Below are 22,490 nucleotides of genomic sequence, written 5' to 3' on the forward strand. Positions count from 1 at the left end.
AAGTTGTGGTAGCTGTATAATTAATATGTTTGCCTAAGATTTCACTCCTAATTGTCATCAATGTTGTAAAATCATAAACCATATATTAATGTAATTACTCCTTCTAATTGTCATCAATGTTATAAAATCATAAACCATATATTAATATAATTGGCAAACAGATTTGTTCATCAGATTCTGAGACATTAGAAATAGAGAAGTACTTGAAGGTGTTAGAACTTTAAGCACATTAATAGGGGAAATAGTTATTTCAAGAGGCCTTGTAGTCTAAAAAACACAGAAAGGTCTGGATGATAGTGAGCGGAAATTTTATAACATTTTTTAATACAGGACTGTAAGCTCCCCTGGTGGCTCAGACGGTAAAGAATCTGCCTGTAGTGCAGGAGATCTGGGTTTGATCCTTGGGTTGGGAAGATTCCTTGGAGAAGGGAATGGCAACCCACACAAGTATTCTTGCCTGGAGAATTCCATGGACAGAGGAGCCTGGCTGGCTACAGTCCTGGGGTCACAAAGAGTTGTGACTAACACTTTCACTTTCATACCGTAATATACAGAGAACTGAGTAGGCACTGGTGACCCACTCCAGTACTCTTGCCTGGAAACTCCCATGGACGGAGGAGCCTGGTGGGCTGAAGTCCATGGGGTCGCTAAGAGTCTACTGAGCGACTTCACTTTCACTTTTCACTTTCATGCATTGGAGAAGGCAATGGCAACCCACTCCAGTGTTCTTGCCTGGAGAATCCCAGGGACGGGGGAGCCTGGTGGGCTGCCGTCTATGGGGTTGCACAGAGTCGGACACGACTGACGTGACTTAGCAATGATATGTCATAAGTTTTAAAGAATACTTGGTTTTACACCCTCAAATTATATCTTCAGATGAAGGAACAGTCCTCAGGCATGTTTTACATTGTGTTTAGTTGCTCAGTCGTGTCCGACTCTGCAACCCAACGTACTGCAGCCCATCAGGCTCCTCTGTCCATGGGGATACTCCAGGCAAGAATACTGGAGTGGGTTGCCACACCCTCCTCCAGGAGATCTTCCCAACCCAGGGATCGAACCCAGGTCTCCTGCATTGCAGACAGATTCTTTACTGTCTCACGCAGCAGGGAAGCCCTCTTTTACATTCAGTTCAGTTCAGTTCAGTCCCTCAGTCATATCTGACTCTTTAAGACCCCATGAACCACAGCACACCAGGCCTCCCTCTCCATCACCAACTCCCGGAGTCCACCCAAACCCATGTCCATCAAGTTGGTGATGCCATCCAACCATCTCATCCTCTGTTGTCCCCTTCTCCTCCTACTCTCAATCTCTCCCAGCATCAGGGTCTTTTCCAGTGAGTCAGCTCTTCGCATCAGGTGGCCCAAGTATTGGAGTTTCAGCTTCAACATCAGTCCTACCAATGAACACCCATGCCTGATCTCCTTTAGGATGGACTGGTTGATCTCCTTGCAGTCCAAGGGACTCTCAAGAGTCTTCTCCAACACCACGGTTCAAAAGCATCAATTCTTTGGCACTCAGCTTTCTTTATAGTCCAACTTTCACATCCATACTGGCCACTGGAAAAACCCATAGCCTTGACTAGATGGACCTTTGTTGGCAAAGTAATGTCTCTGCTTTTTAATGTGCTATCTAGGTTGGTCATAACTTTCCTTCCAAGGAGCAAGCATCTTTTAATTTCATGGCTGCAATCACCATCTGCAGTGAGTTTGGAGACCCCCAAAATAAAGTCTGCCACTGTTTCCCCATCTATTTGCCATGAAGTGATGGGACTGCATGCCATGATCTTAGTTTTCTGAATGTTGAGCTTTAAGCCAACTTTTTCACTCTCCACTTTCACTTTCATCAAGAGGCTTTTGAGTTCCTCTTCACTTTCTGCCATAAGGGTGGTGTCATCAGAATATCTGAGGTTATTGATATTTCTCCCGGCAATCTTGATTCCAGCTTGTGCTGCTTCCAGCCCAGCATTTCTCATGATGTACTCTGCATAGAAGTTAAATAAGCAGGGTGACAATATACAGCCTCGACATACTCCTTTTCCTATTTGGAACCAGTCTGTTGTTCCATGTCCAGTTCTAACTGTTGCTTCCTGACCTGCATACATTAGAAGCTCTGTTTTACATTAGAAGTCCTTGTTGTGGGCCATAGAAATATAAACATGTTGTGGACTAAGCACCACTTTGTCTGATGGATATTTGGTCCTGCTGCCAGGCCGTCTACTGCATTCCTTTAGTTGTATCAGGTCACTTGGAGGGAGATACACAGGGCCTGGAAATTCGCGCAAATAGAGTTCACAGAAGGGCATTTCTGGAGAACAGCTAGCACCTTTGATTAGAACACAGTTTCAAGAAAGGAGGTATCAATCTGTTTTCTTGAACTCACTTCTTTGTGGGAATCAGATGAGGAGAGATTGTTTCTCTGATGTAGTTGGGAAGGTCTATCTACCAGCTGGCCCAACTGGGCTATGAGCTAGGTTTACATGAGTAATAATATCCTTTTTTAACCTCACGATTTCACTAGAGTTTCTCTTTTGTAGCTGTTTTGTTTATTTAATTATATTTTTTATTTTCAGGAAAGTCCGAAAAACCTCAGTAACCTGGGTGTTGGTTAGTCTGTGTGCATCTATGTTGATCTTCAACCTCTTCTTCGTGTTTGGAATTGAAAACTCCAATAAGAACATAAAGACAAGTAACAGTGAGACCAATAATACTGACTTGAGTAGTAATGTAATGCTCAGACAAGACACTGTTGTCATCTCGAATCCCAAGTGCACTGCAATTGCTATCTTACTGCACTATTTTGGGTTAGCGACCTTTGTCTGGATGGGACTCAGTGCTGCCCAGCTCTATTTCCTTCTAATTAGGACCATGAAGCCTCTTCCTCAGCATTTCATCCTTTTTAACTCTTTAATTGGATGGGGTAAGTGTTTGCTTCTACACTTTCTCAGAAATTTAATTTTGTTGAAATCATTTAATTTAAACAAACACCTATTGAAGACCTAGTAGTACAAGGCCTCCAGATAGGGGAGACGGAAAATCCAGCAATCACTAAGAGTGCCTTCTGTCTAGTGAAGGAGTGTCTTCTGTGAAGAGGGCAGATATGACCAAGCAGCTATCCTAAACACATCATGCTGCTGCTGCTGCTGCTGCTAAGTCGCTTCAGTTGTGTCCGACTCTGTGCGACCCCATAGACGGCAGCCCACCAGGCTCCCCCATGCCTGGGATTCTCTAGACAAGAATACTGGAGTGGGTTGCCATTTCCTTCTCCAATGCATGAAAGTGAAAAGTCAAAGTGAAGTCGCTCAGTCATGCCTGACTCTTAGCGACCCCATGGACTGCAGCCTACCAGGCTCCTCCGTCCATGGGATTTTCCAGGGAAGAGTACTGGAGTGGGGTAACACATTATGAGCTAACTTTAAATGTTTATTTCCTTTAACATCTCTGTTAATTAGACTTGAGATTTAGACCACATGTAATCAACCTTCTGACTACTTTAAAAAAAATATTTCAAGACAGTCAGAGGGACTCTTTTAAGAAAAGTAATTTGAAAAATTTAATGGGTTCCTGCAAAGGAGAGTTGTTTTAGTGTTATCTAAATTTAAGTTTATTCAAATGAAAGAGAAATTGAGCCATTTAAGAGTGGACATTGTGTTAACAGTTACAAAAAGATTGGAAATGGTATAGGATTGGTACACATAGCCAACATTGAAAGGGAAAATAAAACACTGAAAAACTATGTCCACTGTTAACCTGCATCTGTAGATCACTTAGTACATTGTGTATAGTAGAAAGAACAATATATCCTGAAAAAGGTCAGATATATAATTCATTCACAGTCTTTTATAATTAACCCCAGGTTTGGGTAAATTATTTATTCTGCAATTCTCTTTATGACATAGGAGTCCCGGCTATAGTGGTAGCTCTGACAGTGGGAATTATTTGTTCTCAGAATGGAAATAATTCACAGTGGGAGTTAGACTACCGGCAAGAGGAAATGTAAGTTTTTATTTTTTAAATGCCCGTTTTGTTTTTTTTTTTTTGAGTGTAACTACTCAATGACATCGAGTCCAAAGGTCCTTGTAATATGCATCTCACTTTATAATTGTCATATTATAACTGTGTATTTCAAATTCTCAAAGAGCACATTATATTTTAAATGCAATGATATGAAAATTTCCTATGATAAATCCATTTACAAAGCAAGTAATTACCTTCCTTCTTAATTTATAAATGTGAACTTTTTAATATTAAGTTTCTTCTTTCATTACCTCTGAAAATCATAGGAAATAAGAAATGTGATCCTTAGTAACCCCTTATATTAGTTTCTTATCTAAAAACTGAGAATAACAATAATAGTAATACCTGCTCTGGAGTTACTGTGAGGGATCAAGCTAGTGTGAAAACATTTTATAACTTGAGCACTATCCATGCTTATGAACCAGTTCTGTGTTGATATGATTATAATGAGTATTTCATGATGATTTATCAATTCTCTCTGTGACTCCAGAGTGAATAATCAACTGTCAATAATGGGAGTACCTGCATTTATACATTGCTATATTTAAAACAGATAACCAACAGGGACCTATTGTGTCGCACATGGAACTCTGCTCAATGTTATGTGCCAGGCTGGATGGGGGAGGGGAGTTTGGGGGAGAATGGATACAAGTATATGTATGGCTGAGTCCCTTTGCTATTCACCTGAAACTACCACAGCATTGTTTATCGGCTATACTCCAATACAACATAAAAAGTTTAAAGTTTGGGGAAAAAAACAATGGGAGTACCTGAATGCATGGTATTTGCTTGAGGAGATGGTATTCGTATGAGGAAATTGAGAAGAAAGCTCTATGTGTATTTCTGCTGCCAAATGGTAACTGCTTTTTAATTTATTTTTCCTTCTTATTTTATAAATGCAACCATTCTTATCCTTGGATTCTGCTTTAATTCTCAGACCAACTTAGATCAGAACAGAACTCTTGGAAATGTGCAAGTATACACAAGGGAAGGCTGTAGTGTCAGGGTGCTCACCTATTTCTAGGGCTGACCATGACCAAGTGTAAAATAGGGATCTAACTGTCTGGCTTGACTTTAGCAGCCACATGCTCCAGGCACTATTTTTTTCTGTTTAATTGAGAATAAATATCTTTTGATGGGTTTTAAAATTTTAATTCCACAATTGAAGATCAAGAGTAAGATGCAAATATCTCATGGGAGAGGTAATTCACCTCAAACTGCATTATTATTAATTTCCTACCCTGACTGAGCCACAGGGTTAGACCCACGCCTATAGAAGTCTTCAGTAGAAAGATGCCTGCTGTCTTAAATTTATTCACACTGAGCTGTAAAGAACTGAGAGCAGATTCTTTCCTGAGTACAGTATTAGATGTTAGGCAAGACCCTGGCAACTGAAAATAAGAGTTGGGAAGAAAGGAAAGGATGTGTAATATGAATATCAGCTTCATCTTGGACCCTTTTTCTCCCTTTCCACCCTGTACACATGCATCAAAGTTCACATTTCTTCAGGATATATTTAGAAAGAGGAAGGACTTTTTTGGGTTTTCTTGAGTTATGCTTCCAGAAATTGCTTCTCAATATACCATACTCCCTGTCCCCCAACCATGGCTCCCAGTTCTACCAGTCATGTCTGAAATCCCTACCCCAGTTCCCTTGAGGTACTGCTACTTCTGCCAGGACCCAGCTAAGGTGTGACTGCAGGACAGGCCACACGCTTGTTTAATGCTCTGTCCCCCAGATCTCTGTCCCACCATATAGGCTGTTTCAGACTTTCCTGAAGGGTTATAGTAACCATTGCGAAATTATAATGCTTGAGGGAGAATTTTGTGGAAGCTATGCTCTATCTGCTACAGCTATCTTTTCCCATGTTTCATGACAAAATCACCAAGGAGTTAAATGCTTCATCTGAGGTTCACTTATAATACTCTTCAGACCTCAGGTTCATAGCTGTTCATCAGATTCAACTTTGAGCTTGTGACTCTTGAATCTTAATTCTAGAAACCCCATTCCTATAAGGATCAGTCTCTATGTAGAATTAATCTTCCAGGTACTCAAGCCAAAAACTTTGGAATCACTTGTAAACTCTCCTATATCTCCCATCTAACCTATCAATAAATCCTTTTGCTTTACTTTTAAACATATCTGGAATCAGACTACTTCTCAGCATCTCCTCTTCCTGGGTCTAGGCCACCAGACTGTTGCAGTAGACTCTGAGCCAACTTTCTCCTTTTGGATGTGCTTTTCTGTTATTCCTGCATCTGAAATAATACTTTAAAAACTAAAGACAGATCATGTCAAGTTTCTCTTTCTCGCCAAGAGTACATTCAGTCACCTATAAAACTCAGACATAATTTGCATCTTTTTGCTAATCTCATCTACTTACTCTATTCTGGCCACATTGGCCTCTTAGCTGTTCCTTAAGCTCTCAGCTCAGAGTCTTTGTACTTGCTGTTCCCTTTGCCAAGAACACCCTTCCTCTTCATCTACTTCAGATGTTTACTCAAATATTTTTTTCCATAAGGGTTTTCCTGATCACTCTATTTAAAATGAAACTCTTCCTTCCCAATTCCCCTATGCAACACACACATATACACATATACATGGTAGTAACTACCCTCACTACCTGTTTTATTTTTCTCCATGGCACTTGTTAACATCTGATATATGGTATATATTTTATTAATGCATTAGTTTTATTTATTTTTCCTGTACCAGAATAACTTCACTAAAGAAAGGAATTTTGGTATTTCATTCACTGTTAATATCTTGATATCTAGAACAATGTGGCACATAGCATGTACTCTATAAATACTTATTAAATGAATGAATTTATTCTTATAACAATGCCAGGAGATGATTACTGAATTTCATAAATTAGGAAAAATATGCCACCAAAACTGCCACCAACAATAACAAAAAGACAAAAACAGATGCAATGAGGGCTTCCCTGGTGACTCAGTGGTAAAGAATCTGCCTCCCAATGCAGGAGACGTGGGTTCAATCCCTTGTCTGGAAAATCCCACATACTGCAGAGCAACTAAGCCTATGCACCACAATTGTACAGCCTGTGCTCCAGAGCCCTGGAGCAGCAACTATTGAGCCCATGTGCTGCCACTACTGAAGCCTGAATGCCTGGAGTACGTGCTCTGCAACAGGAGAATCCACCACAATGAAAAGCCCACATATTGCAACTGGAGAGTAGCCCCTGCTCTCTGTAACTAGAGAAAACCCCACACAGCAACCAAGACCCAGCACAGTCAGCACAGTAAAAAAAATAAATAAATAAATAAAATATTTATATATATATATATAAACAGATGCAGCAAGTTTAAAGAACTAATCAAATAATTTTAATCATTAAATTTTAAAAAATGTCTATTAAAGAGAGTTTAAATAATTTATGGTATAATGAAATAATGGAATAATATGCAGCTGTGAAAAATCATGAAGATAATCTTTATATTCTGATATGGAATAATCTCTAAGATATGTTTTTAATTAAAGTAAGAAGTATCATATGTTATCATTTGCTTCAGAATCAGGAAAATGTATACCTTTGCCAGTGTATACATAGCCTAACTCTAGAAGAATACACAAGAAACAGTGAATACCACCAGAGATAAAAACTAGGTGACCAGGGATAGTTGTAGGAAGGGTCTTATCTCTCTATGATAATTTATACCTTTAAAATTTTGAGCCATCTGAGTGTGTTACATATTCAAATATAAAATAATAATTTACCTAACATCCAACACCTTGTAAGTGACAGAGAGGGACTTTTAACTTTAGGACCGCCTGACTCAGAAGTCCACGTCCTTTCTCCTAGACCATACAGTCTCACAGAGAAATTTGGCAGTATCAGTGCATTTCATTTTTCTAGTCAATTGAATTCTTGAAAATCATCTCCAGTATATATAAGACAAAGGGATACTGACTTTTAGCAGGTCTTTCAGTCGAGTGAATATCAGTAGTGTGAACAGCATAGAGAAGAGTTTGTATACTTTTCTTAGTTTGCTGAAATCATTTCTTTTCTCTCCATAGCTGCTGGCTGGCAACTCAAGGAAGCAGTGGTTTGATAGCAAGTCCATTGTTGTGGTCATTCATTGTACCTGTGACCCTTATCATCATCAGCAACATTGTTATGTTTATTATCATTGTAGTTAAAGTACTATGGAAGAATAATCAGAATCTGACAAGGTAAGATTCCCAGTGAATGAGAAGTTGGCAGGCATGTTCATATAGTACATAATATAGCACAGTGATATATTCACTGCTCCTGGAAGAGTTTTCAGACTCCAGGAAAATGCAAGAATATGTGGTTTTCAGGACAGATTTTTTTCTTACACTTTGTCTCAGAAAGTAAATCGTCTCATCTTCCAACATCGATGCTATAATGTGAGTCTACTGCATTACTTAAGTTACTTTTGTGCTATATAAGCCTAACAAAACTAAACTCAAAGGCATCAAGGAAAAAATTTTATCTCCCAGTCCCAAATATTCATGAAATCAGATGTAAATACTTAAAAATATGAGAGGGTTGTAAGGAGAGGCCAGTGACTGTATTTTCATTTCACAGACTAGTAACTGTAGGTTGTATCTTACATGTGTTGCCTGAATCACATAATGACTTTAAATTTTTGAATATTAGTTGCAAACATAAAAATTGAAAGATTTCACTTAAAAACTATATTTTTTCTTGGAAAAAATTAGAACATCTGGCAAGATTGGGCCCACATTCCCTGCAGATAGGGTGTGTGCACTCTGGTTTATTACTTCCCGTGAACTGATTATTCCTCTCTGTAACCTTTATGACCTCAATAAGCATTTTCATTGTCATCACTGACATACAGAAAGAGCTTTGATTGGAGAGACAAAGAAGAGAAACTATTAAACACATACAGTCCTCCCACTTCCATATCCTACAGCATGAACTGGTTAGAACACAGTGCTAATGAAGCTATGAATTCAGGCTTAATTCTATAAGACTGCTTAATCCAAGTAGACTTACTGTAAATATATCTGTGAACTTTATTGATCACTAAATAGATCTATTTTGTATGAAAAGATGGGTGAAAAACAATCATAATTAGTATGAATGTAATCTTAAATGTGTACTTTACCAGTCAGGAGTAATTATCATATTTCCTATATGGATGATAGCCTATATTGAGAGGAGCTGTGGGGAAAAGACTATCACTTATACTCATTCAAACCTGTTTTTTAGCAGTGAAGAAAATTTTGGTAAAGTCTTATTAGCCTAATTGTGAATTCTTAAATTTCCTTTATACAGAGGAGTATCATTTAGGCCATAGCCATCAAACAAATTCATTTCAAAATTTTGACTGACAGCCCATGGTTCTTAAATTGACTTATTACAATGAAGAGTAGGTTACAATTTAATTTTTAACAAATTATCTTCTATGTATCAGTTAAGTTTTGCTATATAACAAATTACCCCCAAATTTAACAGTTTAGACTGACAAATATTTATTATTTGTCATACGTTTGAGTGTTGGTCAGGTGGTTGTTTTGGTCTTGGCCAGTTTGAATGCTGGTGGATAATCTAGGATGAGTCACTTTCATGCTGATGTTGGTAGTTGATTGGTATTGAGTGGGAACTACTTAGGGAAGCTTATCTCTGCTCCATGTGGTCTCACTGTCCATTAAACCAGTCCAGGTTTCTTAACATAGTACTCTCAGGGTTTCAAAGAGCAATAAGAAAAGGCATGCTCTGATGAGCAGAATGCTTTCAAGCCTCTGTTTGGGGAACAAATGCTGATGTCCCACTGATCAAAGCAAGTCAGAAGGCCCAGCTCAGATACCAGGAATATAGACAGCCTGACAGGAAAGTCTACACTTTAAAGGCTTATCAACCTATAGCATGCAAAGGTCCCAGATCCCTGAAAAAGGAATTACTGATCCGGTAGTAATAATCACTAAAATCAAATTTCATTCCAAGGAAAACTTGATTCTTTGTGAAATTTGCCTATATTTAAGGAAGTATTTATGCTTGAGCTTTTAAACAGATACCACCGTTTTGTCTTCTTTTCTTCCTTCCTTGCTTTCTTTCTCTCTCTTTCTTTTCATATACATATATTTTATCCAGAGTGACATAGGTTTTTCTACCTGAAGCATAATGTTGTTTAATGAACAGTGTATATGTGGAGCTGGACATGTATTTTCAATAAGAGGTTAACAATGATATTAAAAAAACAAGAACCTGAATTGAACCCTATTTTCTTTCTTGCTTTCTCTTATTTAGCACAAAGAAGGTTTCATCCCTAAAGAAGATTCTTAGCACATTATCTGTTGCAGTCGTCTTTGGAATTACTTGGATTCTGGCATACTTCATGCTAACTGATAATGATGATATCAGGCTCATCTTCAGCTACATATTCTGCGTTTTCAACACAACTCAGGTATGGTATGGATTAGTCTGAAGGTAGTGAGAGGGTAACAGGCAGGAAGGCCAGGGGTCTCCAAATGGAGGAAATAGGCTGCAAGTGTCTCTCTTAAGAGGGAGGAGGAAACAAACTAGCGATATTTTTTTCCTTCTCTATACAAAAAATTTTTTTTAGTTTTATTATTTATTTATTTATTTTTTACTTTACAATATTGTATTGGTTTTGCCATACAAATTTAAAAGGAGGTTTTTCTTAAAATGCTGTGTTGCCATACTGACACCTGGTTTCACCTGAAGTTAACTATTCTCAAACCTTGAGTTAACAATGCATTTTTCTTAGGGAAATGTTTGTCTTAAGCTATGTTGATATACTATGCATTTACCCCAGACTCTGTCTTCAAGTTGGTTCAGCCTAATGGCTCAGAACCTACTTGACAAACCAGTATGTTATATTCAGATATTGTTCCCCTAATCTATGTAATGGAGAAGGCAATGGCAACCCACTCCAGTACTCTTGCCTGGAAAATCCCATGGACGGAGGAGCCTGGTAGGCTGCAGTCCATGGGGTCGCTAAGAGTCGGGCATGACTGAGCGACTTCACTTTCACTTTTCACTTTCATGCATTGGAGAAGGAAATGGCAACCCACTCCAGTGTTCTTGCCTGGAGAACCCCAGGGATGGGAAGCCTGGTTGGCTGCCGTCTATGGGGTCGCACAGAGTCGGGCACTACTGAAGCGACGCAGCAGCAGCAGCAGATGGCAAAGAATCTGCCTGCAATGCAGGAGACCAGGGTTTGATCCCTGGGTTGGGAAGGTCCCCTGGAGGAGAAAATGACAATCTGCTCCAGTATTCTTGCCTGGAGAATCCCAGGGACAGAGGAGCCTAATGGGCTGCCGTCTATGGGGTCGCACACAGTCGGACACGACTGAAGCGACTTAGCAGCAGCAGCAGCAGCAGCAATCTATGTAAACAAAACTATTTGTATGGTAATCTGCCCTTCTATAAGATTCAAGTCAATCATTTTATGGCCCGGGATGAATCATCTGGTGCCAAGATTATCCCTAAATGCTTCTTATGGATGAGGGGCCTGGTGCCATTCTGAGTTTTAAGATATTCCTTTCTTTCATTAATAGACTGCTAGTGACTATCCAACTGAAGACTAACAGTAGGGTACTCTTTCTGCCCCCTTCTGATGCCTATGTCAGAAGCTTTCTCTTTCTCCTTTATACTTTAATAAAACTTTATTACACAAAAGCTCTGAGTGATCAAGCCTTGTCTCTGGCCCTGGATTGAATTCTTCTCCTCTGGAGGCCAAGAATCCCGGCGTCTTTTCGTTCAGTAACAACCTTTCAGTAGCAGACCATGCAGTGGCAGAGATGATACCACCCTGGATCAAACTTTCTTATCTTAAAACTCTCTGAAGGTCACTGCTTAGTTAACTTTAGGTGACTCTATTTTTAATACACTTTGAGGAAAGCGGAAGAAAAATATTTTTATGGCTTATCTACTATATCCTTTCCTGAGCTGGAGTTCATGGAATATAATTTCAATAGAGTTGAACCATGTTAGTCCTCCAAGCAGAAGGGGTTCTGTCAAGCAGCTAGCCTGGCGAGCACCACCTTTCCTTCTCTTCCATGCAGCAGGTTCAAGGAGCCTCACGGTGGTTAGTATGGTCAGTGTTGTACTGGTCCCTGGAGCCTGGACCCCTGTGGGGTTGGCTGAATTTTTTTTCTCCCTTTTTTGAAATTTTATGATTATTTAACTTTTAAAAGACTTTATTGAAAAATAATTGGAAATAATTGCTTTGATAGGAACAGAACCTTATGAAGTTGTTTTTGTGACATACGTAGGATGTCACACATAAGACTGAAAATGCTTTTATTCTTGAGTCTTATCTCAAGAATATATTTAAAATAATAAATCTTTTAAAAATTTCATCCATACTTGTTTAAAATATCTGAATGGAAAATTTATATTCTTTCCTTCTTTGGAAACCATTTTGTTAACATTTTGGGAGTATCCACTGTGAGAAGCTCAACATTTAGATTAAGAATTATGGTCACCTTCTGATTTTCATCATGAAAAAATAGTCATATAGATGAATCCAAATGGTAACTGAAAATAAAAAATTTTGTTTGACTTCAGAACATTTTTGTTTTTATTCATTCGTATTTGTGTATTATATATTGTTGTTGTTTAGCTCCTAAGTTGTGTCTGACTCTTTTGTTACCCTATGGACTGTAGCCTGCCAGGTTACTCTGTCCATGGGATTTCCCAGGCAAGAATACTGGAACTGGAGCAGGTTGCCATTTCCTTCTCCAGGGGATCTTCCTACCCCAGCAATCAAATCTGCATCTCCTGCATTAGCAGATGCAGTCTTTACCACTGAGCCACCAGGAAGCCCATGTATTATACAGGGGGAATGTCAAAAGTTTCAAATAAAACAAGGAGGCATTATTGAAAGACTTACCTTAAGATCAGGAATTTCTCTCTGTGCTTCTTATTCTGTGCCTCTTCCTATAGTGAACATTGCCTTTTGCTCTGATGAAATGTATTACAAGGGCTTTTCCATCAGTACATGGAGTTTCATCTTTTCTGAGCTGGCAGAGTGAATTTATACTTCAGGATAATTAATGTACTCTTCTTTTTAGGTTGTTTCCATATCTTGGCTATTGTAAATGTTGTTAATGAACATTTGGGTGCACATATCTTTTTGAATTATTGTTTTTGTTTTCTTAGGCTATATGCTCAGGAATGAAACCACTTGATCATATGGTCGTTCTATATTTAGTTTTTTTGAGGAACCTCCATACTGTGTACCACAGTGGCTGCATCAGCTTACATTACCGCCAATGCCTTTTGCCAGTCCTTCTATATTGGAATGTCATGTTATTTTGACTTTTTAATTTTAATGAATTTCTCATTAATGATAGGATGTTTTTGGAGTAATTGTTTAATTGTTAGTTAGTAAATACTAATGAGGACTTTTCTAGCTGATAATTTTTCTTTAGGTACCATGGCACATGGATTCCAGATTAGCTTGGCATTTAATTCTTGGCAATAATCTTTTTTTTTCCCATTGAAATTGCGTAGACTTTATTGAGATTTTTATGTTGTGGAAAAACTGAGACAGGTCAGAATTTTTTTCTTCTTCTCAGTCTTATATAACCCCTTAGAATATTTTTTGAAATAATTTTGAACTCATAAGAAGTTATAAAAATAGTACAGAGAGTTCCTATGTAGCCTTCACCAAGCTCTTCCAGTGATAGCATCTTATATGACTATAATATGTATAATAAAACTCAGGAAAGTGACACTGATACAATCCACATAGATTATTTACCTGTAAGCTTCAAGTGCGGGGAGCTGTGTGCAGTGTGGGGAGCTGCTTGGCTGTCTGAATTGCTGCCACCATGTTTAATGTTTGTAGGACCTCGCCCTGTATCCCAGGCAGCCCTCTCAGGCATTTTTTGAGAATAATCCCATTAAACAATAGATGTTTCAAAAGGGAGGGGATATATGTATACCTATAGCTGATTCATGTTGAGGTTTGACAGAAAACAACAAAATTCTCTAAAGCAATTATCCTTCAAAAAAAAAAAAAAAAGTAGATGTGTGCCTGCCACCAAATTTGAATGGCTATAAGGCAGACCTTTACTGGTTGCAACACCCAAGGGAAACTCCCCAGAAGGACAATAAGTAGTGTAAGCTTAGTCTGGGATTGCCAGCCGAATCATGGAATTATCACCTAAAGTGACTGGTAATTTAGAAAAGTATCTAAAAGAAGAGCTAGGCAAGGATATTTTCTCCTCCATGCACAGGAGAGACATATTACAAAATAGAGACTCATTACAAAATGTTAATACTTTATGGTAAAGTTGAAGGTGGTCATTTGGCAAGAGCATTGAACTAAAAAGAGATTTAAGCTATTTTCCAGCTTTACAATGAATGATTCATATGATTTTAGGAGTCACACAACTTTTCTGATTGAGGCAGGTAAAATATATAATGAAGTGGGGCTGTTAACATTAACACAGTGTTTTACAAAGTGGGCCTGAATATTGCCTACATCAGAATTTACATGATGTGTTAGAATGCTGATTCCTGAGCCTCACCCCTTACCTACTCAGTCAGAACCTGTGAGGTAAGAGCTAGAAATCTTCATGCTAAACAAGGGCTCCAAGTAATTGTTATGGATACTAAGGAGTAGGAACAACTAGCTTAGTTCACATGGAAGGCTCCTTCTAGGTTTAGAATAATCTATAATTCTAATAAATATTTTACTGAGTGTTACAAGTATTACTTAAAAGGTACAATTTGATCTTTGTGCTAGCGAGAATTAGTTTGACCCATACATTTTGTCTTTTCAGATAACATCTTTGGGATTTTAGGGAGCACAGGATCCTGCAGGATAGTGTCTTTATGAATTCTTCATGGTCTAGGTCTTTTCCTAATTATTGTACAACCAGAAATTCTATCCAGCCTTATCTTTACCTTAGAGTTTGAATTCTGGAAAATCCAGGTGAAATCATGTACTGCACAAAAATGATGCTTTTCCAGGGCCCAGATCTTCATGTCTCCAAAGCAAATTTCTCTCCCTTGAATAATCAGGATGACCAGTGGCCACTTTTGTCCTCCAGAAACCTATGTCCCGTTGAAAACACCCTCGTGTCATCAAGGCCTTCTTCAGGGGAGTAGATACCACCCATTGGGTAACAATCAAGTTAATCTTCCTGCTTTTGGCCAGAGATCTAGTGTATCCCTAGCCAATATGTATTGATCCTATTAGTCAAACGCTCAGAGTTATCTAACCATAGCACCAGAAGTCTCCTGTAATGGTATTCATATGATATGATTCTAGAAATAATCTTTTTAAGGCTTGGGCCTAGTAGGTATCAATCTGGGAGACATCCATGAATTTTTTAAAATAGTTTTTATATTTTTAAATAGTCTTACATAAGAAATCGCAAAGACAGTATACAGTTCCCCTATACTCTTTGCCCAGCTTTTCCCAATGATAATATCTTGTATAACATTGTTAAAATCAAGAAATGAACATTGGTACAATATTCTCAACTCAACTATGGATGTTATTTACTTTTCCACAAAGGATATTAATGAGGAATTATCAGGGGTCTTTTAGATGCTATAATGTACTTTATACGACCTTTATATTACAAGCAAGAGACAGAGTAATGTATCAGATACTGGAGTTTTGGAGCCAAACATATAGTTTAGTTCCAGACTCTACTGATCACTGGTTGTGTTAATTTTAGGCAAGTTACTTAATTTATCTAAACTGTAGTTTCCTTAGGAGAAGGCAATGGCACCCCACTCCAGTACTCTTGCCTGGAAAATCCATAGTTTCCTTATATGTAACATAGGGTGAAGTGAAGTCGCTCAGTTGTGTCTGACTCTTTGGGACCCCATGGACTGTAGCCTACCAGGCTTCTCTGTCCATGGGATTCTCCAGGCAAGAATACTGGAGTGGGTTACCATTTCCTTCTCCAGGGGATCTTCCTGACCCAGGGATCGAACCAAGGTCTCCCGCATTGGAGGCAGACGCTTTAACCTCTGAGCCACCAGGGAAGTCATAACATAGGGTAATAAACCTTATTTTATAGGGTTGATATTAGGACTAAATGAGAAGGATTAAATGATGAATATTGAATGACAAGCATGTGTCTGATATTAATAAGAATGCAAAAAGTGGTTCTATACATTTTGAAATTGTATGGGAAATAGTGTTCAGTCTTCTGTGGTTTAATTCCTCATGCATATCTGGTCTTCTTATGTAAAGTACAGAAAAGCAGTGAATAGAAGTGGATTAAATTTTTTTTTGTCCTTAAATGTATCACATTTCTAGTTATTTTACCAAAAATTCAAGAAATGTAGAATCACAGAATACTAGAACTGTAAGAAGAATTAGGGAACCCATGGTCAATCTACCCATTTAGGAAACTGAAGATCACAGACACTAAAAAAAGAACAAAGTTACTGTGGTATACTAAATATTTGGTCTTTGTCTTCAGTTCCTGGCACACAGATCCTTTAATCTTTGGACTCCCTGAGTTTTCTGCATGCTAATAAGATGACGGGTGGCTGAGGTCCCTAGATAGCTTCAGGATAGAAGCTGGTCACCAGAAAGACCAAGGCTTGATTAGAAGTTTGGAACTTCCAGCCCACTCCCCAACCTCCAGGGATGGGAGAAGGGTTGGATATTGAGTCATTCACCAACAGCTAATGATTTAATTGATCACATCTGTGTAATGAAACCTTTATGCTGCTAAGTCACTTCAGTTGTGTCCGACTCTGTGCGACCCTATAGACGGCAGCCCACCAGGCTCCTCTGTCCCTGGGATTCTTCAGGCAAGAATACTGGAATGGGCTGCCATTTCCTTCTCCAATGCATGAAAGTGAAAAGTGAAAGTGAAGTCGCTCAGTCTTAGAGACCCCATGGACTGCAGCCTACCAGGCTTCTCCATCTATGGGATTTTCCAGGCAAGGGTACTGGAGTGGGGTACCATTGAAGCCTTTATAAAAACCCCTAAATGAAGAGGTTTGGAGAGCCTGCAAGTTGGTGAACAGATTGAAGTGCTGGGAGGGTGACACTCAGAGGGACCATGGAAGCTCCATGCTCTTGCCCTGTAATCTCTTCTGACTGGTTGTTCCTGACTTGTATCCTTTATAGTAAACAGGTAACAGTAAGTAAACTCTGTTGTGAGTGAGTTCTGTGAGTCCTTCTAGCAAATTACCCAACCTGATGTGGGGAGGCAGTAGTCAAGTTGAACAGAAGAGTAGATTGCCTGGGGACATAATACCCATGACTGGCACCATTATGAGGGCAGTCCTGTGGGACTGAGCCCTTTGCCTGTAGGGTCTGACATGGACTCTGTGTAGTTAGCATCAGAATTGAATTGTAGGACACCCAGTTGGTGTCAGAATTGGTTGGTGTCAGGAGGAAAACAAGCCTGTCCTTTGCACAGCCAACATGTGACAAATGGGGACCTGAACTCAGGTCTCTTAAGTCTACTACTTACATACAGTTCTTCAAATATGAGAAGAACATTGCCTCAATCTTCATAGAAAAAAAAGTATGTAGCAGTACGTTGCAGACTGGTAAACTCAGGTTCTCAGCCACAAAGAAGGGTGGGGTGGCAGGGTGAAATACAATTTCTTCCCTGATTCTGTGTCTCAATACTTATCTAATATTAAACTTTTATTCTGTCTGCCAGGGATTGCAAATTTTTATCCTCTACACTGTGAGAACAAAAATCTTCCAGAGCAAAGCTTCCGAAGTATTGAAGTCATTGTCGTCCACCGCTGGGAGAGTGAAGGTGCTGCCGTCAAAGCCGAGGCTGCATGTGAGGATGTATAACATGATCCGGTCATTTCCAGCCCTAAATGAACGTTTTAGGCTGCTGGAGCCATCTACACTTAGCGAGGAGATGTCTGAGAGTGATCAAGTAAACCCAAGCACCTAGACAGTAAAACTGTTACCTTTTGTGGCCCTCTTTTTATTCAGCTCACTTTTTCCATTTCCTTCCTTTATTATCCAGTCTTCTCATAAAATCTCCCTCAGTATATTTTGCTTAAAGTTAAGACTTAGATAACACTTGTTGTTTATTATCATCAGGAATGGTGGATTTGGTAGTTTTTCTATTATTCAATAGAGTCTTACCCCAGTGAAATGAAGAGTTCCACTCAGCTTTCAAGATAATTCGATTATCATTGCTCCCTACATCATAAAGTCTGTGTGACAAAGTTTGATAAAAATATGGAACCTAAAACAAATTCTTTTACGATTTACCAAAAAGGACAGGAAGAGAAAAATTTACCCCCCCAGAACAAAATGATTTCTGGTGAACACTACAAGGAGTTGCTTGTATGTATCATACTTCTGATCTGTGAATATATTAAATTTGTATGTGCTTGTACTTTTATTTCCAGTCAAGAACTTTGCACTTATTTAACCTCTGGAAAGGCTTTTTTTTTTTTTCCTGTTAAAACAAAAAGCATATTTTATGCCCAGAGCAATTGATTCCATGAGAATTGGGAAGTGAGACATAGAAAAATGAGCTGGTTGCTAAAGCCTCTATTTCCTTCCAGTTCTTGATACATCTAACCTTTTATTGATGAAATGACAGTGAGGCTCAGAAAATGAAAACTTAGTCACTATCACCCCTTATGACTTCTAAAAGATCCAGCTGCTTATGAGGTTTCAAACACTGGAATTATGAATGGCTTCCTAAATAAAAAATGACCTCCACTGGGTTGGAGAGCACTCCCACCGGACTTCGGACTTCGGAGATAGAGTCTTTGAAATGCTGTGTTCTGTTTTGTCACGAACGAGGCACCTGCTGTGAGTGCACTGAGCTAAGGGACTAACAAATGTCAAGTAAGCTGTGGCATACCATTCTCACCATGCCTCAAAGAACATGTGTTTTTTATAGAAATGGTTGTAAATGACTGTCGGATTTCTAGGTGAGCCAAGGGCCTACTCCATCTGTAGTATAATTGAGACCTTACAGGATAATGGAAAATATAAGAGGAAGAGAATAAGTAAAGCAATTCTCTGAGGTCAGTGTTTTTAGTGGTGTTATAGTGACATCCCTAGATAGGGGGTGGGCTTTGGGAAAATTACAAGATGCGGTTGACCTACTTGATGTCCTGGAATTTATATTCAGATGAAAATAAACCTTAAGTGGAGGCCTCTTTAAATGTAGAAAAAAAATCACCAAAGAGAGACATTTAGCTGGAGGGTGAAACATGTGTTCCCTTGGTGGTTTTAGTTTTCTCTGTACTTTTTCCAGCATTTTGGGAGGTGCAGCAAACCGAAATTCCCTATACCATTCCTGGAAAGGCTCTACCATAAATGCGAAAGAACCACATACTGTGCGTGTTGTGGGGGCTAAGTCAGGCGAACATTGATGTTCCCCTGCCTTCCCTGAAATTCTACCTCTTGGAAATAATTCTGTTGATTTAAGCCTTTACCTCATGCACTGATTGGGAATCTTTTTTTAGTTTAGTGATACAACTGGAGAGGAAAAACCATCCTGACTTTGAAAGGGTTTCCTTTCCTGGGTCTAAACAATTCAGAGATTACTGTTCGTCAGTCTGAATTGCTTTTTCTTTTACCCTTTCCATTTTGAAGTTCATGTTGCCTCTTTTTTTTCCCCCCGTTACCAACAAAAGGAGATCATTTTCAAGCGCACTGTCATTGCCTCCTTCAGAAGAGCTTGGCATTCTTGCCCAATGCTTGGAAAACCTGGGCCAGAAGTGCTGACTGTATCATACCAGCCAGTCAACCACAGGAGCTCTCTAGCCCTGTGGGATCCGCTTACCGTGACCCTGGGATCTTTAGGACCTGGCTCCTCAGATGAGGTCCAAGTAGAGCCACCAGGATTGTTTCCATCCCCAGGGGCGGGGGTGAGGGGGTGGGATGGGGTGGGAAACAGAGGGCTAGAGGGGGAGGGGCCAGTTGCTAAGAGAGGAAGAAGCTTCCTGTTTACATTTTTAAAAACCTTGTGCTAACCATATTATGGCAATTTTAGAAGATCTTTATAAATTATCTTTTTCAAAATAGCAAAATCAGTAATTCCCTGACCTATCAATAATGTCTGTGTTTTTTTTTAATGTTCTCTTCTACTCTTTGTGTGAATACATAAGAATTTAAACAGCTGTAATTATAGCAAATGAAATGTATTATGATTTTTAGTTACATTTCCCCACTTCTTGTAATAATTGCATAGTATAGCATACCTTACCAAGTTGTTCTGTTATTGAATGTCTTTGTGCTACATTGTTTCAGTCATGTCCAACCCTTTGGACCACCAGGCTCCTCTGTCCTTGGGATTCTCCAGGCAAGAAGACTGGAGTGGGTTGCCATTTCCTCCTCCAGGGGATCTTCCCAACCCAGAGATCGAATGGCAGGCCGGTTCTTTACCACTAGGGCCACGAAGTATAGATCATTTCAATTTTTAATATTATAGTGACATATGATTAATAAACTGGTATATATATATATTCCTTTCTTTTAAATTATTTCCTGAAGATAAATTCTCAGGATGATGATAAACATGTCAAAGGGATGAACATTTAAATTCCTTGTATATACTGTTGTCTTGACAAAAATGTGACCAACATTATGGATTACCATAAACAGTTTTTTGTATACTGTTTACTTTGGTGGTGTTTTATTTTTAAAATTATTCATATGTTTATGTAGTTTATTTATCAATTGAACTGTTATTTTTTCTCATACATTTGTATCAATTCTTTTTTATTATGGCTATTAACCCTTTAACTATTACATTTAGTGACATTATTTCCCCTCAGTTTGTTTCCTCTCTTTATAATATAATAAAATGCTCACTCTGCATTTGATTCAAGATATCCAAAAGATTTATGGGCACGTTTAGCATTTCTTGAGTTTCAATGTCTTCATGCAGGCAGAGTATTTTGTATTAAGGAATGATTTTGTATTAAGGAATAGGTTAGGGATTATGTAAAAACTTCTAAAATGAATAACAGGGGTATAAATATGCCAACCACGGCCAAAGGAATCATGTATTACAGACACAGGCCATCTTTCACCCTTCATTATATCGTGTAACAATTGGGTGGAGTTCCATGACAAAGTTATTTTTTCCTCTCCAACATGCTTTCTTTTGGCATCTATCCACCCTTTCTTAAAATAAAACACTAAATCTTGGAGAAGATTAGCAACTATTTGTTAACACGCACAAAAACCTTAGGGAGATTCAAATGTTACACATGAAGTGTATTACTTCACTTACATTAAAATGTGTATTTGAAAAAAAATATAAAAGCTGCTGAAAAATAGAGGAAGAAAATCTGGAGAAGAGAAAATAATCATAGGAGCAATAAGTAAGAAGAGAAGGATAAGATCAATACCCAAGGAACATGTCCGGTGAGCTTATATTTTTGCTATAAAAAGTGCAGGAGACCTGAGTTCAATCCCTGGGTCGGGAAGATCCCTGGAGAAGTGAATGGCTACCCACTCCAGTATTCTTGCCTGGAGAATCCCATGGACAGAGGAGCCTGGAGGGCTACAGTCCATGGCGTTGCAGAGTCAGACATGACAGAAACAACTTAGCACACATGCATACAATACAAAAGTTATACAATACAAAGACAGTGCACCATAGGAATCTTCAATCTCTCAAGTGGGTCACTGAAGACTATTTTTGTTTGGTTTTTAAAAAATATAGAAGTGGTTTTCCTTAATTTGGGTTATTGGAGTTAATTTTGTTTTGCTTTTTTTTTTTAACTTTTAGAATTAACTTCATTGCCATATAATTTACATGCAATAAAATGCACCCGTTTTAAGTGTATAATTAGATGAGTTTTAACAAATGTGTACACCTGTGAGACAAGATTAAGAACATTTCCTTCACCCTGTAGCCTTCTCTGCCCCAGTTAAACCTTGCTTCACCCCTCCCAGCTCCAGGTAACCACTGGTCTGCTTTCTACCACCGTGTGTTAGTTTTGCCTGTTCCAGAATGCCATGTGAATAGGACCGTATCCTCTTTTGAGTCTGCCTTCTTTCATTCAGCATAGGGTCTTTGAGATTCATCCATGTTATATGTATATATCAGTGGCTTGCTTTTTATTGCTGAGTAAAATTCAGTTTGGCTAGATCACGTCTTGTTTATGTATTCACTAGTTGAGGGACATTTGGTCATTTTCAGGTTTTGAAAACCATGAATAAAACTGATACAACCATCCTTCTATAAGTCTTTGTGTAGATATGTTTTCTCTTAAAATATCTAGTATAGTGTGATACTGAGTCGTAAAGTAAGTGTATATTTAACTATGCAGGAAACTGCCAGTTTTGCAAAGTAGTTTTGCCATTTTATACTCTCAGTAGCAATATACGGGAATTAGTATTTAAAGTCCTGATTTTTGAATTGTTTCAAAAAGTGGAAAAAGGTCATAAATTCTTTTTGCAAGTGGTTGACCATGTTTCTGAAAGATCCCAATGCTTGATATGTTAGCCCTTTATTTTAACAAAGAAAAAAATAAAAGGAAAGCAGAGTGGTATGATCTTA

At 38.6% G+C, this 22,490-nt stretch overlaps 1 protein-coding gene across 2 annotated transcripts in view; it reads left to right on the plus strand.

Moving 5' to 3' along the window:
• ADGRG7 (adhesion G protein-coupled receptor G7) overlaps window positions 1-22,490 on the plus strand; it is a 66,565-nt gene extending 44,075 nt beyond the window's left edge. Inside the window, exons 12-16 of one of the 2 annotated variants that reach the window (XM_061382728.1) lie at window positions 2,570-2,916; window positions 3,896-3,992; window positions 8,055-8,210; window positions 10,276-10,432; window positions 17,652-22,490. In XM_061382728.1, the coding sequence (XP_061238712.1) occupies window positions 2,570-2,916; window positions 3,896-3,992; window positions 8,055-8,210; window positions 10,276-10,432; window positions 17,652-17,900 (1,006 nt within the window). In that variant the 3' untranslated portion in view covers window positions 17,901-22,490. The remainder of the gene's footprint in view (window positions 1-2,569; window positions 2,917-3,895; window positions 3,993-8,054; window positions 8,211-10,275; window positions 10,433-17,651) is intronic. The other variant, XM_061382814.1, reaches the window with a different exon arrangement.

This window comes from Bos javanicus, chromosome 1, assembly GCF_032452875.1.
Source record: "Bos javanicus breed banteng chromosome 1, ARS-OSU_banteng_1.0, whole genome shotgun sequence".
Taxonomy (NCBI): Eukaryota; Metazoa; Chordata; class Mammalia; order Artiodactyla; family Bovidae; genus Bos; species Bos javanicus.